At 42.0% G+C, this 15,589-nt stretch overlaps 1 protein-coding gene across 18 annotated transcripts in view; it reads left to right on the top strand.

Annotated features, from left to right (window-relative positions):
* The window catches only part of DNAAF8 (dynein axonemal assembly factor 8), a 102,872-nt gene that overhangs the window by 54,075 nt on the left and 33,208 nt on the right, over positions 1–15,589 (top strand). For all 18 annotated transcript variants that reach the window (XR_011134624.1, XM_068908042.1, XM_068908041.1 and 15 more), the window contains 5 exons: positions 2,191–2,503; positions 5,300–5,406; positions 8,535–8,689; positions 10,697–10,844; positions 14,176–14,307. Coding sequence is in view for 17 of the 18 variants with exons in the window: in XM_068908042.1 (XP_068764143.1) it covers positions 2,191–2,503; positions 5,300–5,406; positions 8,535–8,689; positions 10,697–10,844; positions 14,176–14,307 (855 nt within the window). In the remaining variant the exon portion in view is untranslated. The remainder of the gene's footprint in view (positions 1–2,190; positions 2,504–5,299; positions 5,407–8,534; positions 8,690–10,696; positions 10,845–14,175; positions 14,308–15,589) is intronic.

Here is a 15,589-nt window from a genome sequence, read left to right as displayed (position 1 = left end):
GTGCTGTGAGCATGGGGAAGAGGATATCAGATTTACAATCTGATACAATTTATCAATGCCCTTATCATTTCTTTTGGAAAAGAGATAAGACCTTGGGCTGTTTCTGTCTGTTCCCAGTGTTGGAATATCCAGGAGTTGTATTTCTATCTCTTGGTATCTTTTTGTATCTCAAGCCTCTTTAGTTGTTGTTCCTTTGCAGAGATTTCCCAGACTGCACTGCTATAAGCTGCAGGGTTAGGTTCATGTGAGTTAAATATGTTAATTTACCTCCCACTGATTTTCCTGGAGGTTTCAGTTACAGAGAAACCAGCCTCTCTCTTCCTTAGTCCCCCTATTGTCTCTGAGTCTTCAGTCCTTCCTTGCCCTTTAGGAGCACTAAAAGAGCACTTTGCCTAAAAGAAGACAACTGATCTGGCCATCCTGTAATTGCTTTGGATGATAAGCCATCATCAAAATGTCATAGTACGCCTGTATAAGATGGCCTGAGATGAATCACCAAGAAGATAAGGCCAAACAAAAATAACACAGGTCTCTGAAGTCAGATCCCTAAGCCTTTAACATTAGAAACCAATGTTTGCAAATATTGGCCTGCACCACTCAGGTATTCAGTTCATTTATGAAACAGAGACAATGAAACCTGTCTCAAAGTGTGTTGAATATTATTAATTGTTCATGCAATAAAACCCTAGAACAACAGCCATTGCGTTATCTGCAAAATGTAAAGATTGCCTCTGCAGTATGGCTTATACTTTCCTTTAAGCCAAGGAATTCTCCTGGAAGGCTTGCATGTGACATCAAATCAGGTATATACCTAATCCATTTCTCTTGGGGAAGGTTATGGGCAGGTTAAAACTGAGAGAAACAGGTTTCCTTTTGCTTAGACCGAAGAAGAGGGAAGACCAGCTTAATCAGAGAAAAATTCTGCAGTCTCCCTGCCCCCTTTTTACATTTGAAAACAGTAGGAGCAGACTGGCTCAGAAATGGGATTGCAGTTGCAGTTGTCTCAGCACTGTGTACATAATACATTCATACTGATAGCTGGAGAAATGAAGAAGGACTTCAGAAATGAATAAGAAAACCGTAAAGTCTTTGCGAGAAGACAGGCAGCAGATCTACTTCAGTGCTTTGTACCCTGCACATTATCAGGGTACATATCAGGGTGCATCAGGAACACCTCATATGAAGGGAAAATTCGTCTGAGTTGAGAACTGCTATGCAAGTCTGTAAACTATATTTTTACGCTTAGGTTGAAAACTTTAAAGTGATGATTTTAAATATTTACAGTCAGTTCCTCCATTATCTACCTGTTCTGGAGATCTTTTGTTCTGGCTTTTGATTCTTATGCAACAAATGATGTAACTGAATATGTTTAAACCCCAGAGCAGAGAATGACACACCTTGCCTCTAATACCTGCAATAAGAACTGTGGCAGATCCAAACATACTCTTTTTCTGATTTTATTTATTGAACCCCAACTATGCTGACAGTAGACATGGAAAAGGATTTGCCAGAGATGTAAGAGAGGGTTGTGGCAGGAAATAAGGGAAGCCAGAGTTCAAGTCATAGCAGGGAAATAAAGGCAGATAATTCAATACTTGTCTGAAGATGTCATTGCACACAGTGTAAAATCTGCATTTCATCTAGGAGGAGATAAACTGGAAAAGATGTCCACAGACTTCCAGCTGGTGATCCCTTTCTCAGTTTTCCCTTGTCTGATGAAAATTACAGAAGACATCCCTCTCCTCAAGTTCAGATTCTTGCCTTGTCTCCCCTTCAATCCCACGAGCCTTCCTTGTGGGTCTGAATAAGATATGGCACGAGAAGTTAAAGTGTTAACTTCTATCAGTTGCTCTGTAGTAACTACTGCTGTGCACACCCTTCCCCACAGCAAATGTATGGCAACCCACTCATTTTTCTTGGACAGATAAACTACCTGGAATTATCTCAGATTTACTATGGGGTAAAAATGTACAGCATAACACCCTCAGGATAGGTAACCAGTAGGTTATTTTGTCTTCATCTAGCATGACAGAGCAAAAGCTCCCTTAGATGGGTAAATAAGCTATCACCTTGGCAAAATATGAGAGTGGAATTACTGATAAATTGTCACTCAACTGAGCAGAGGAATAAATGAGCTGGGAGCAGCTTGGAGCACCGTGCTTTAGTCACACATGTGTTTATCTTTCACAGAAGATCTGCCTTCTTCCTATACTCCAGAGACTAGTGAGGTGCCACCAGTGCTGGCATTAGGCACGAGAGGGCCTAAAGCATGCAGCACCTTGCGGAATATCATGGGACCATCTGACCCGCAGTTGGCCAGCGTGACGGACTGCACTTCCATCAATGCCCTCTACTGCAGGAGCCGAATGGAGCCTCTTGCCTACCTTCCCCACCTGGACAGCCGTGTGCACAGGGAGCTATGCCTGTGGTTTGGAGGGAGGGCTGCTGATGCAGCACTGCATCTTGGTGTCCTGAATCTGGCTTGCAGATATAACAAAGCAAGGTGATGGTCCTGGCCTGCGTGTTTCTGAGCTACTGTAGTTCTCCCAGAAGGAGCATGTCATGGAGACCAGGCGGGCAAACAGCTAGCGTGCTTAGTCCTTACATATCAATCATTAGCAAAGGGTCTCAGTGAACAACAGTGCTGGATGGGAGCATCTGTCTATTCCTGCATTTCCAGATAAGTTACTACAGTTTGTGAAAGTCCTTCTCTCACAGGGTGATCTCCTCTGCAACAGATAATAGATATATCAAGGTGTCAGGCATGGGACTCACATGGTTGCCTCCCATCACTTGTTCTCTGGCCTGTACCTCATACATTTGCAGCACCTGCTCTTGGACCTTCTGTGGCTGATACAGCTGATCAGTCTGATCTGAAATCAACTCCAGCTGCAGCTGGAGCAGGAGAAAAGGCTGCAAGGTTGTGTGTCACTGAGGGGCCCTTTGCCGGAAATCCTTGTCTCCAGGAATAGCTTTGCCCTGTGTCCCTTCCATGTAAACTGATTGGTCATTGGGTTTTTCAAATGGAAAAGGTTCTTTGGAGGAATTGGACAAAAGGATATGAAAATGAAGGGTGGCTTAGAAAATCTTAATGCTAGCAAACGGCATGAGAAGCACAGTTTAGGAACTGATGGCATAGCAACAGGGTGTTACAAAGTGTTGGGAATGAGTGAGAATCAGGAGTCTAGTTCTCAGATGGGGCTGGATATGGTTGCAGAGCGAGTTGAGCCATTAAGCAGCTATTACTCTATCATGCAACCTAGAGCACCTGTGCTCTGCTGGGTAGTGCTCCAGGGAAGGGACTGCAGCCCCCAAAGCTTCCCATTAAATCCATTTCTGTCCAAGAAAACCAAAATCTAGCTAACAGTTTTTATTCTTAAACTTGCTTCGTTTATAACATTGATATTAGGCTGCCAGAAAGTCTGCTCTTGGCCTTGCTCAGCAGAGCAGAGTTGCACCAGGGAAAAGCTGAAAAAAGGAAAAAGCTTCTGTTCAGCTTGGTGGAAGCCAGTACTGAGCAGTCCTCACACATCATCTCCCCTTGCAGAGAGGCAGAGGGAAGGCTGGATGGGTAGCGTGGATGCTCTTGCAGCACTCTTTCTAAAGCTGTTAGGGGGTTTTCCATGATGAAGATGAGCACTTTCTGCAGTGTGAAACAATCACTTACCTTCCTGACAGTCTTACAATTTTCTGGGCTGAGACTCAGCCATAAGAATCCAGGAAGCACATTTAATATGTAAATGAAGGGTTCTGCTGTGCTCAGAGATCCCTTTCTTCATACCGTTACAAAGAAGGATCAGAGTATGCTGGCCTGTAGGGGGAAGAGAAGAGGTACTTGTCTTCTGTTGTCTTCTGGGAGACACTTCTGTGGCTGTTCCAAGCATAGATGGAGCTGCTATGGTTTGAAACATTTCTTTTACAGGGTTTCATGGAAAGCTTTGGCTTAGGGCTGAAAGAAGGTTCTGCTGATCAGGAGAATATGAAACTGCAGACTGTCTCTCCCTGGCTGTCATATTTGTCACACAGGCCTGTGTAATTATGTGGGATACTAGCCTCTAGGCTGGGGTTTTCAGGCTCTGAGCATCTCCTTTTAATATTACTGAACTGAATAAATGATGCTGTGGTGAAACTCCCCTGCAGAGAGCTCAGACAAGGTCCATGCACCTGGAAGTTCTGGACAGGTTTCTAAAGATCTGCCACTTTATCAGTGGCATTAGGCCAGATCTTAAGTAATCTGCAGTTCTCATGGTGCTTTTCTGCAGAGAGGCAAAGCATACCCATAATCTAATGCTCATACAGAGATTCCCCCTCATGAAGTTGTGTGTCAGAGTTCAGTTCTGCATGGCCGTGGACAGTGACTCTCATCATTTTTACTTCTAAGATTTGAAAAATCAGTTTGGCAAAGTTTCATTCTTTTTTTTTTCCTTTTTTTTTTCCCCTAGTGATGATTTTCCTCTTAGAAAGATGATGAATTTTTCTACTGTGGTATAACCTAGCCAGTCTAGAGAGGTGCTACTTTCTGAATAATGTGCTTATCTTAATGCTGATAATTTTGTCCATTGGGAGACCAGAATACATACTGCACATCAGTTTTCAGTTTTTCAGATTTCACTTGCAAACACCAGCAGCTTCTGCTGGCCTACTGGGACTGAACAAGCAGGAGGTATACCAGCCTACTCAGTGGCAGGGGATGAGGCAGGCAGGTTTACCTGAGCAGTTTGCACTTCACAGACCTAGTCAAACTGTTTCACAGACTGTAGTTTGCATTAATTTCAGTCCCTGGCCTTCAGAACCACAACTTATATTCACATACCATCATTTGATCCTTTTGGGTATGCAGGAATGCTGTAGATGTGTCACTGTCCTTAAACATCTCTGCCAGACTAGGTTGTGCTTGTTGCCCAACATGAAATGCCAGAGGAGTATCATAATAGCTTTAAAACTACTTAAACTCTGACTAAAGGACCAAAAGTGAATAGCAACTAAGACATACCTGCGGGTAGGAAAAGCTTTGACAATATAGCCTGACATGTTGCTTGATTCCCACGTTTCCTTGCCAAGCTGGCCACTTTACATTACCTACTTCTAATTGAACATGAAGAGCTTCAGATGGGTAATAGAGAAAAATATTCAGTCAGAGAGACCTTGATGCAGTTCATGTCAGGTACAAGGGAATTAAATGTTTTTCCAGTAAAGCAGTTTTACCAGAGAAGTTTCCATGGTCCTGGGTTTGTTGCAGAAAGTGGGTTGGAGTCAAAACCTGGCATAACAGCTTTTAATACTTATTGTTTTTCTTTAGACCTCAGAGTCCTTCATCAACTAGAGCAGAAGCTGAGGAAGAAAAGGTTCATCTGCAGGGCACGGTGCTGTCTCAACCTCCAGCAATGCTCGTTGCAACCACCAAAGGTCACTGATAGGGAACAAATATTGAGGTTTTACAATGCTTCTTCACTGACATTATTTTCTTACTCTAGCTCACCTGTTTCAGGAAATTTGTCTCCCTGGATGTCCCAGTGCTGTGACCTGGCCAGATCTAGAGCCAGGAATGAATTTGCGGTGAAACGTTATTGCCTAAAACGAAGGGATAGAGGAGCGTTATCATCACCTTGTCCTCCTCATGGGAGTAGCTGCTAGAGTCGTGTAGGCTGCTTAGATTTCACTGAAAGATTTAAAAAAACAGGAAGTCTCTGCTCATAGGGGCATATTTGTCAAGCAAACACTTTTGTGAAGAGCTAACAGTGTGCTTAAACTGCATATTTATCTGATAACAGATCATCTACCTCTATTGGTCAGGAGGTGAATATAATCATCATAGGGTATGAAATGGCTGAGACTTCACTCAGGCCATGGCTGACCACCCGATTGGAATTGAAAGCGTTTTATAGAGCTAATATTAACTAGCTCTAGGAGTAGTCTTCCAGTATCTGAATTCCTACCAGCAAGCTGACTGTGTTCAAGGCATGCCAAGGCATACAGTTCTTACAGGCTAAGAAGGACCTGTGTGCTATGAGGGTGTCTGATATAGTCAGACTAATGTGCTGGCAATCTCCTGTAGTTGAGTCTCTCTTAAGTTGGAGCTCTCTAAAGCACAAGTGGTTTTGAGACAGTGCTACTAGAGCATTGCTATCCTGTTTCTACTCCCACAAGTATAGGTATTTCCACAGGAAAAAAAAAAAGAGGGTATGGAAGCTCAGCAGCTGTCAGGGAGAAGATGGCAGGAGGAAAATAGGGTTGCACTGGCATAGAAAGAATGAACATAAAATTAAATTGTCAAAGGAAAGAAAGTATGAGAAAAAAATGAAGGCATAAACCCAAAACAGGAAAGGAAGAAAAAGTGACAGAGAGGATGACAGAAAAAAATAGAGAAGAGAAAAGGATAGGAAGGAAATCTCACCTTTGAGCTACACTCAGTGGTATAAGTGGGCACGTTAACTCAAGTAGCTTGGCAGGCAGCCATTGACTCTATGTTATTTGGGATTGGTATTGATGGCAGCTGGTTGCTGCTGATGGAATGAGTCACATTTTCTGCCTCCCCTTCCTTTTATGGCCATTAATGATTCACATTTGATGTGGGCTGCTGAGTTACACCACACCACGTTCCATCTGTATTTGGGCTCAGGAAGTCACTTCCAAGCTTTGCTCCTCAGATAGATAACTGTATCATGACTCTGAAAAGCTGGCCTGGGAGCAGTAACCCTGTAGGGGTGTTAAGGAAGGGAAACATTCACTGACTCCTTCTGTCAGGTCTCCAGCAGCTCCCTCTGGGAGAGAGGAAGATACACCAGTGCAGAGCAGGCAGAACAAATGCACTGCTGCTCCCACCAGGTATATCTGCCCCTTCACAGTAATCAAAGCTTTACTGACCCTAGGAAATCTGCTTGTTACTTTGGGATATAGGTATGTGAAATATGGTATTTTAAGTGTTATCAACTAGAGAGGGGCAAAAGACTTATCACCTGCAACCGTGAATTTTGACAGTTCTGTGACACTAATGCCAGTGTGAACATACAAAATAAAAGCCATATTGAAATTGTAAGCAAAAAATACCCTGCCTGTTCTGTCCTTAGTAATAAGCACTAACTTTCCCTTCTTCTGTTGCCATTGCTTTGAAATAGCAGGCTAAGCCCTGGTCTAGTTCTTGGGGGAGAGAGGTCCATAACTGCAAGAAACATTGACTGTTGACAGTTTTACCCAAGAAACCAAGTGTAATTAGGGCACAGAGACTAAAATACTTCCAACCCTGTTAAATAATTTCATCGGAGCAAGGGAAAGTTAACAGGGCAATGTAGAGGAGACCCATGTAGCAGTGGTACTGAGCATATATCTTTTCAAGCTCTTTCTTAGTAGGTTATGGAGATCTAAATGTACACTGCATACAGAAAAAAGCTATATTCGGACTAGAATAGTATAATACTGAAAGCAGTGGTGAGACCAGACACCAAGGGTAGGACTAGAACAAAGCAAGGACCTCAGGTAGATTAGAGGCTTCAGGGAAAAGCCTTGAGCAATGTTCTGTACCTCAGGTGGGGCTTAGACACTGCTCAGGAGGTCTCGTACGCTCTTTCTCCCGAGTATGCTGATAGTGTGTTTTGCCATCTTGTTGGCATTGAGCTTGCAGCTTCAGCTTAGAAAATAGGAGTCTACAAGTCCAAGGTTCTAACCCAACATAAACTCCACCTTTTCTACAGCCTTATCTACTGGGATAAGGGATGCAAGCAGAATGTGGGCAGCCAGACCCATGGATAATGCTCAAATGAAACCCAGGTGGAGAGAGCAGGCTGGTATTGTCACTATGACCAAGGTCAGGAACTTGTGAAGCCACAGGTGGTACCAAAATGAAAAGTGGGGTGGGGTCATGATCAGAGGCTGGTCCAAAGATTCAAGACCCTGTGCCATAAGGCAGGCTCTGGGATGGATATAAGACAGGACTAAAGAAGGGATGAGTGGAAGCAGAAGGTAGTGCTGAACAAGATTGTAGAGACTAGCTGCAGACAAGGACCACCAGTAAAGCAGAGAGGATTGGCTGGGATTGCTTCATGTATCTTATAGCAGACAAACCACCAGTTAGTCTTGTTGGACTCATTTAGCTACTTGCCAACATGGCCAGGCTTGTCAGGTCCTTAGGCTTTCAGGGAACTGACTGCTGTCAGATTGCTGGCTGGAGGGGTAATGATCCAAACTGGATCTGGCAGGGACTGACACGCAGCTATCACATGGACTAAGGGCATAGACAGCTAGATAGATGCTTCAGAGATAGATGAATAGCTCATAGATAGCTAGATTGACCTGATGAGCCAGACTGACTGCAATAGGTGATTCATAAAGAGATTATTAATGTTACCATAAGCTTTATTGTCCTCATCTGGCCTCTGATAGCTGCCATTATGGGCTGGATAGAGCACATCATAGAACGTCGTGTAACCATTTGGGATGTATTTCAAGTTGGAGCCGGCCACTATGAGAGTTTCCTTGTGTTGATACCACAGATTCTGTGGAACTAATATGCTGCTTTTCTTACCCTCTTTTTGATCTAGGGGACATCATTTTGACGGTGTCACCTGTGGTATCTCCTCATGCATATGGTAGTGTGATTTCAGTCTGTGCTCATCGGGGGTTTGTTCTGCAAGGAATCAGACAGCTGCTGCTTTCACCCGAGCAAGCCATTGTGCTGAGCGTGGCAAGAAGTCAGGTACTGGACAGAACACAGAGCTTGCTCGTGTACCTTGGGTTACCAGTTGTTCTGAAACCTTTTATGCTGTCGCACTGAGCAAAGTTAATTCTAATTTTCGTTTTGTGAAAGAATCCCTGATTTTGATATGGTTTCTTTGGAATTTGGCCTTCCGAATATCACATGGTCATCCTAAGATTTTAAAAATTATAGCCAAAACTTTCAGGTTAACTTTGTGACATTCCTCTGATCAGTGCCTTTTTCAGTAGTTTCCCTCAACACAGTATAATTGCATTGGGAAACTCACTTTACAGTTCTGTCTCAATTTGCAGTATCAAAGCATTTCCCCTAAGCAAACAAAGCTTAAACTGCATTGTCCTGACATTGTTTTAAATAATTTATTTTATTTACTGTGCTGCCCTAACCAGAGGGATGGTGGGGATCACAGCAATGCTGATGTTCCCACCACAGTGTGCATTCAAAGCAGCTAGAGTGAATCTGGGAGAAGGTTGGGCAATGATGGCATTTATGTACTACACCATTTTCTTAGTCTACAGAGAGCTAAACGGGACTATGAATAGTTTGTATTTGCTAATGGAAAATGTTTTCTTTAACAATAAGAATGTATCATATTGGAGCTGTATGCTAACACATGGCATTCTTGCGTGATCTTTGTTTTGTTGTTTTCTCACCTTATGATGCGTGAACTGATGCTCCTCTAGTAAGTGTTTTCAAGGATGCTCGTTATCTTTTTATTAGCTAGCCAGCGCTCATGTTCTCTTTATTCCTGCAAGTGGTACTCTGCTTTCAGTGCTGTTTTTTTCTTTAGTAGGAAAATCCCACCAGGCTCCAGCTGCTCTCTTTTGAGCAGAGGTGAAAATTCACGATCAGGCTTCTCCTACTAAGGCGAACATGAATTTTATCATTGATTTCAAAATAAGCAAGAGCAGGCAGTAGCCCCATAAACCAAAAGAACAATTTCTGATCCGTGAATGTGTTTTCAGGAGAATAGTCTTCATCTAACAGAATGATATGTGATTATGTACTTCACAGTCCCTCCGGGACAGCTTATGGGCTTTCAGTATAAAGGAGTCCCCTAGTTTTATGCATTCACGTAGATTTAAAAAAGAGTTTTTCTGTTGTCATAAACAACAACGGTTTTTTCTTTTTCTCTGAAGCTGTGTGCAACATGATGATAGATTTATTTGAGTTAGAGTGCAGTTGGCATTTTGACATGTCAGCCCAAGGAAACAGAAATAATCATAAATGCAAGACTTTCAGTCAAACTTACATATGCAGGAAGTCCAGTTCTGCACCTCTTACTCAATAAATCACCCAGTGAATCCTATGACACTTTTTCTTACAAAGGAAGGCACCCCTTACTTTAAACTTCTTACCGTCATTCTTAGGGTTGTTTCCTCATTGAATCAGGAAATGCATCATTTTGCAAACTAACATCACTAACTGAACTGTGTACAAAGCCCCTCATTTCTGCTTGTTCGCTGGTCAAGCCTGAGGAAGAACACTTTCCCTGCCCATAATACCTCGTAGAATAAACGTAACTCTTATTCATTGAATATTGTAGTCCAGATAGCCGAACATTTGGAGCAGTACTCCTAAATGCAAATGGCCGTTTCAGAAGTTAACAGCAGTAGCAGCAATTAGTGCTTTAATGGGGCCTCTGGTGCTGAGTGTTTTTGAAAAATCGTTTAGGGCTCAAAGTCATTTGTGCCTAAGTGACTTAGGATGGTGGTACTGCACATCAGCTGAGTTATAGTAACTGTTGTGTTCTTAACCCAGCCCAGCCCAGTTGTAGGGCAAAACATGTTATATTAAACCTGTTCCCTGAGGTTTGAAGTAAGTTGCTCAGTCTTATGAATAGATGATGCATGAGCACAGTTACTGAAAATTACTATGGCTCAGCTGTTGTGCTGTATCTTGTTATGCCGCTGTAACTTGACCATTTGCTTGAGCCCAGTAGTGACTAAATCTGGATTTAGTAGTCTAATCTGTCCTTCATTATTTCAGATTGCTGTATTTTGCCCTAGCAAGATTTCAAGTTCAGCTGATACCAGTTCTGAAAGAGGAGAACTTTCTATTGAACCACGTATGCACTGTCTAGTTTTATTGCTGAGAAAGGAGAACGCCAGTCATCATGTTCCTGCATTGCTAAAAGGTAATGCTATTACTTCTCAAGAACCTCAGAAAAGTTTTACATTTCAGTGTGTGTGAGCTGAACTTAAAATTCCAACCAAAGCTGTTACATTGCAGGAAAGATTTACTGAGAATATTAAGGCCTGATAGTTTTCCTGTATGTATCTCCAGGCCCAAGTGTAAATCAGCAAATCAGCCACTATTACATATCCTACATAGCAGACTGATCTTTGTCAGTCATTTGATCTTTAGCACTGAAGTCCTTTTGAACTTAAAATCATAAAATAATTCAGGTTGGAAGGCACATCAGGAGTTCTCTCATCCAACCTCCTGCTCAAAACAACATCAGTGCTGAATTCAGACTAAGACGCTCAGGGCTCTTTCCAGTCAGGATTTGAAAATCTCTGAGGACAGAGATTCTCCCCCTTCTCTGGGCCTCCATTCCAATACTTGACTATCCTCATGAGGAACTGTTTTTTTTCCTTATGTCATATTGGAACCTCATCTGTTTGAATTCATGACCATTATCTCTTGGCCTCTCGCTGTGCACCTCCATAATGGGCCTGGCTTCATCTTCTCTTAGATATTCTTATTGCCCAGAGAGCTAGGGTATCAAGAATATGTATGTGCCTCTGAGCCTGAGAATAGTATGCTATCCTATCAACTTCAGGCCCAAGTTCTGCATGTGCCCTGCAGCCCCAACTTCCAAGCATGTGCACTGCAACTCATTTTCTAGGTAGGGTCTGTAAATAGTAGTAAAGCCTCTGCCCCAAGTCAGTCTTCTTAATGGAGTCAGACTCTGTTCTGAGGCTCTGCTTCAGGCAGAGAGTATTTGGTTTTCTTAAGCATGGGCTGGCTTGGTCACAAGGGGGAAAATCACTAACAACAAGTGATTAGTAGGGAGCAAAGAACCCGCCCTACCCAATTCACAGAATCGCAGAATGGCTGAGGTTGGAAGGTACTGCTGGAGATCATTTAGTCCACCCCCCCTGCTCAAGCAGGATCAGCTAGAGTAGATTGCCCAGGACTGTGTCAAGATGGCTTTTGATTATCTGCATAGATGGAGACTCCACAACCCCTCTGGGCGACCTGTTCTTATATTTCTTATATTTAGATGGAGCTTCCTGTGTTTCAGTTTGTGCCCATTGCCCCTTGTTCAGTCACTGGGCATCACTGAGAAGAGTCTGGCTCTGTCTTCTCTACACCCTCCCTGGCAGATATTTATACACATTGCTAAGATCCCCTCTGAGCCTTCTCTTCTCTAGGCTAAGCAATCCCAGCTCTTTCAGTCTTTCCTCCTGCTCCGTCAGGGGGTTTGTTGCCTGCAACAGGACAGTCCGTTCTTGCATCTTTTTTTCTGAACCCCCCGCCCTTCAAACACCACCACTGAGAGAAGAGGAACAGAATATGCACAGCCTCCAACGCAGCTGTTGACCCTTCTACCACAGCTAGCTCCTAATGGACCAGTGAGAAGGAGTGGAGGGTATAGACATTCATCCACTGTCTAATTGCCTCTTCTGATCCATCCACAGTGGAAAAGACCGTTTAGAGCTTTTAAAAAAATGACAGTTCAGAAAGTCCTCTGCTTTGTCTCCCAAGACTATCACAGAATGCTCTGAAAACATGTTCAGATACAGTGGGTTAATCATGGCAGACCAAATACAGCACTGCATCACCTGCTACCTCTAGAGCCATTAAAGAAATACAGATGCTGCTCACTCTGGGGGAACTGAGGCAAGCCACTCAAAGAGAGTGTCACAGATGATGTTTAGAGGGTTTATCTTTTGCACTGGGAAATTTGGACTAGAAATATCTAGGCAGATGCTGGAACAAAGACCATTCTGCAAAGGTAAAAAGTTTTCCCTTGTTTCTGAGAACAGTATTTTTTTGTTGTTGTTTGTAGACAGTTTTTGCAAATGTCTCTTCCCTGTCGTCTGTGATTGCTTCAGAACTGATGCAGAAAGGTAGCTTATTCCAGGGTCCTGCAGTGTAGAAACTGATATTCTTGTCACATAAGCTTTGGTTTGTTGTTTGGGAAGTATAGAACAGCATTAGGAACTGAGTAGGATAAATACCATACTAAGAATTTTTGCATTTTTAAACAGTACCCCTGAAAAGCAGTCACTCCTGAAAAGCAGTCACTCCTTTGTGCCCCAACATTGTTCAATTTTCAAAGCAAGGAAAACTTCAGCAATCATACCTGAACTAGAACACAGAGATGTGTGTCTTTAATTAATGGATCTCCAGCTTGAGGATCAAACCCCACAAAGTTTTGTCCAAACTTTACTTTTTGCTGTGCATTAAGTTTGAACAGACAGCAGATAGTACTCTAGTGTAATAATGGCACATTTTTTAGTTACTTGTGCCATCTGAATTTTAAAAAACAGGTAGCTGATTGTCACTGGTGGAAACTCAAATCTCTGTCAGTGCTATGTGTGGCATATGTGGCTTGCCATCAATGTCTGGTGTTAACAATCCATTTCCCATACTATGCCACAGTAAATTGCTGATAGGCATGTGTAGTAAAAAACAATAAAATGTGAACAAAGTAATTTGAAAACAAGCCTTTAAAACTTTTGTCTGAAATGTTTTTACAGAACGTTGACTCAATTCGTATGAAACTATACTATATACCAGCACCTTCATTTTCTGCCTGTGCATAACCTGGCATTTTGAAGGGAGAACAGGAACTGAGAGATTGCTATTTTCAAGCGCTTAGTGTTTGTGAAAGTGGAATGAAAGCAGATACTTTCCTGACAGGGATTCACATGAGCAGAACGCGACAACGCTTCTGTTAAAGACTGTAATCCTAGCAACACTTTCTGTGGCCATTGGTGCTGCATAGGATGCAGGACACTGGTATTGCTCCTGACTTGGGGAGCTTGGGCTCAAGCATTGGGCTCAAGATTTGTGACTTTTCTTCCTTTTGGACACCATATTACTCAAGGCACTTTTTAGAATTCAAGATCTGTGTAGGCACTCCTGTATGCTCAACCTTTCATTCGGCCTTTATTTTATGAAAGGTTTCATTGCACAGCAGGGGTGAGAAAGTAATCAAGACAACTGGGTGCTGGTCACAAAGCAAAAGTGTCTCCAGAGAAAGCAGTGGCCAAGCCTCAATTGTTCAGCAGCCAATTGCCCTGCGGTAAGCGAATATGACTTGTAGACCTGGGGGAGAGGGGTGATGGGAACACATTTCATGTTTCTCAGGTGAGCTCGGCATGATCCAGATTAATGTCTCTGTAATGGGACGCTGGCCAGGTGACTCAGAATGTTTGATAAGAAGTATATTTTCATGTCAGAGTCCTCACAGAGTTCTGTATTCCTCACATATTCTTTTGTTTTGTACATAGCACTGATGAATGAGCTGGCAAAACAAGGCCTTCTTAGGGACACAGAGAGCAACTTGTTGGCCACTGTTGGTCTGGAGTCCTCAATGTGTTTTCATGTGGCTCCTTACACAGAGACCTTGCTGCAGACACTGGGTAGGTCAAAGCTATGCAAAATGGATTGTTCTGTCTTTTATAAAGTCTGACAACTTTATTGGGGGATTTCCCTGAATAAGAACATTACGAATATGCTTGTTTTCTACAATAACTCATTTAGCATTCTGTTGTCCTTTAGTTATACTGAATAATGACTCTCATGAGATGTGTTCTACAGCTGGGTAATGAACAGAAGGATCAATAGAAAAGTGATACGGAAATATGCTTTGTGATGTAAACTAAAAAAATATAGAAAAATAAATTTATTTTAAATGTGACCTGATGACAACCAATTAAGCCTTAAGCCTACTATAATTAAAAGAGTAATACCCACTCAATACATATTTACTGTGACAGTTTCAAAGGGAAGCCAAAATATTAAAATGAGAGAAGATGCTGGTTAAGCACATAAAACTGGAATTTGCTGAAGGGATAAATGTTGGCAGCTGTAGTTTCTTCTGTAGGTGCAGAGAAGGCAATTTTTCATTTCACTTTACTCAGAAGTTCTTAATTTCAGTTTATAGAATTGAATTCACTTCAGCAACTAGTTCATTGAAAGCTGAGAAATCGATAGGATTTGAAAAAGCAAGTAAACTTGTTTTCTGTTATAAATCTATGACTCAGATGGGTATGAGAGTCTTAGACCTACTAGTTCTAAACACTTGGAGGTCATGGAAGCAGAAGTAACTAGTTTATTTCACTAACTACAGATAATATTTTCTGATGTGTCAGCAGATTTAACATAGTTTTATTTTGTTAATTTATTTTAAATATTGGATATTAAGATTTTTAATTGACATATAGTGCTGTCCAATAGCAAATTCACATAGATTATAAGTAAAAATAATAATCTAATGCATGTCATTAACCATCCTCTACTATTATGAAATGTTAAGAGGTAGGAATAAATAAATAAGTAAATAAATGCTAAACTGTGCATTTGCTTAAATAATGATTTAATGTAACAGTATAGAATCACACACAGACTTCTGATGAGCCTAGGGATTGTGTAGGCTCTATTGCTCCTGATAGGACCATGGATAGGTGCATGATACCATAACAGTCTCCCATCTAGCCCTAAGTTGTATGCAGTGTAAGCCAGAGAATACACTAGAGAGCAAAAGGAAGTATTAATTTAATGTGAAGGCAGTTGATAGTTATCGATCTGAAATTGATACCTTAGATCATTTTTGGTATAAATCTATGCACTCTGCTTAACAATTTGAGTAAGGATGCCAAAATTAGGGTTGAATGTATTTGTTTTACATGGCAAAACATAATT

The sequence above is a fragment of the Struthio camelus genome, chromosome 15 (genome assembly GCF_040807025.1).
Source record: "Struthio camelus isolate bStrCam1 chromosome 15, bStrCam1.hap1, whole genome shotgun sequence".
Taxonomy (NCBI): Eukaryota; Metazoa; Chordata; class Aves; order Struthioniformes; family Struthionidae; genus Struthio; species Struthio camelus.
Note: the sequence above shows the minus strand (reverse complement) of the source record. Positions and strands in the feature narration are given on the sequence as shown.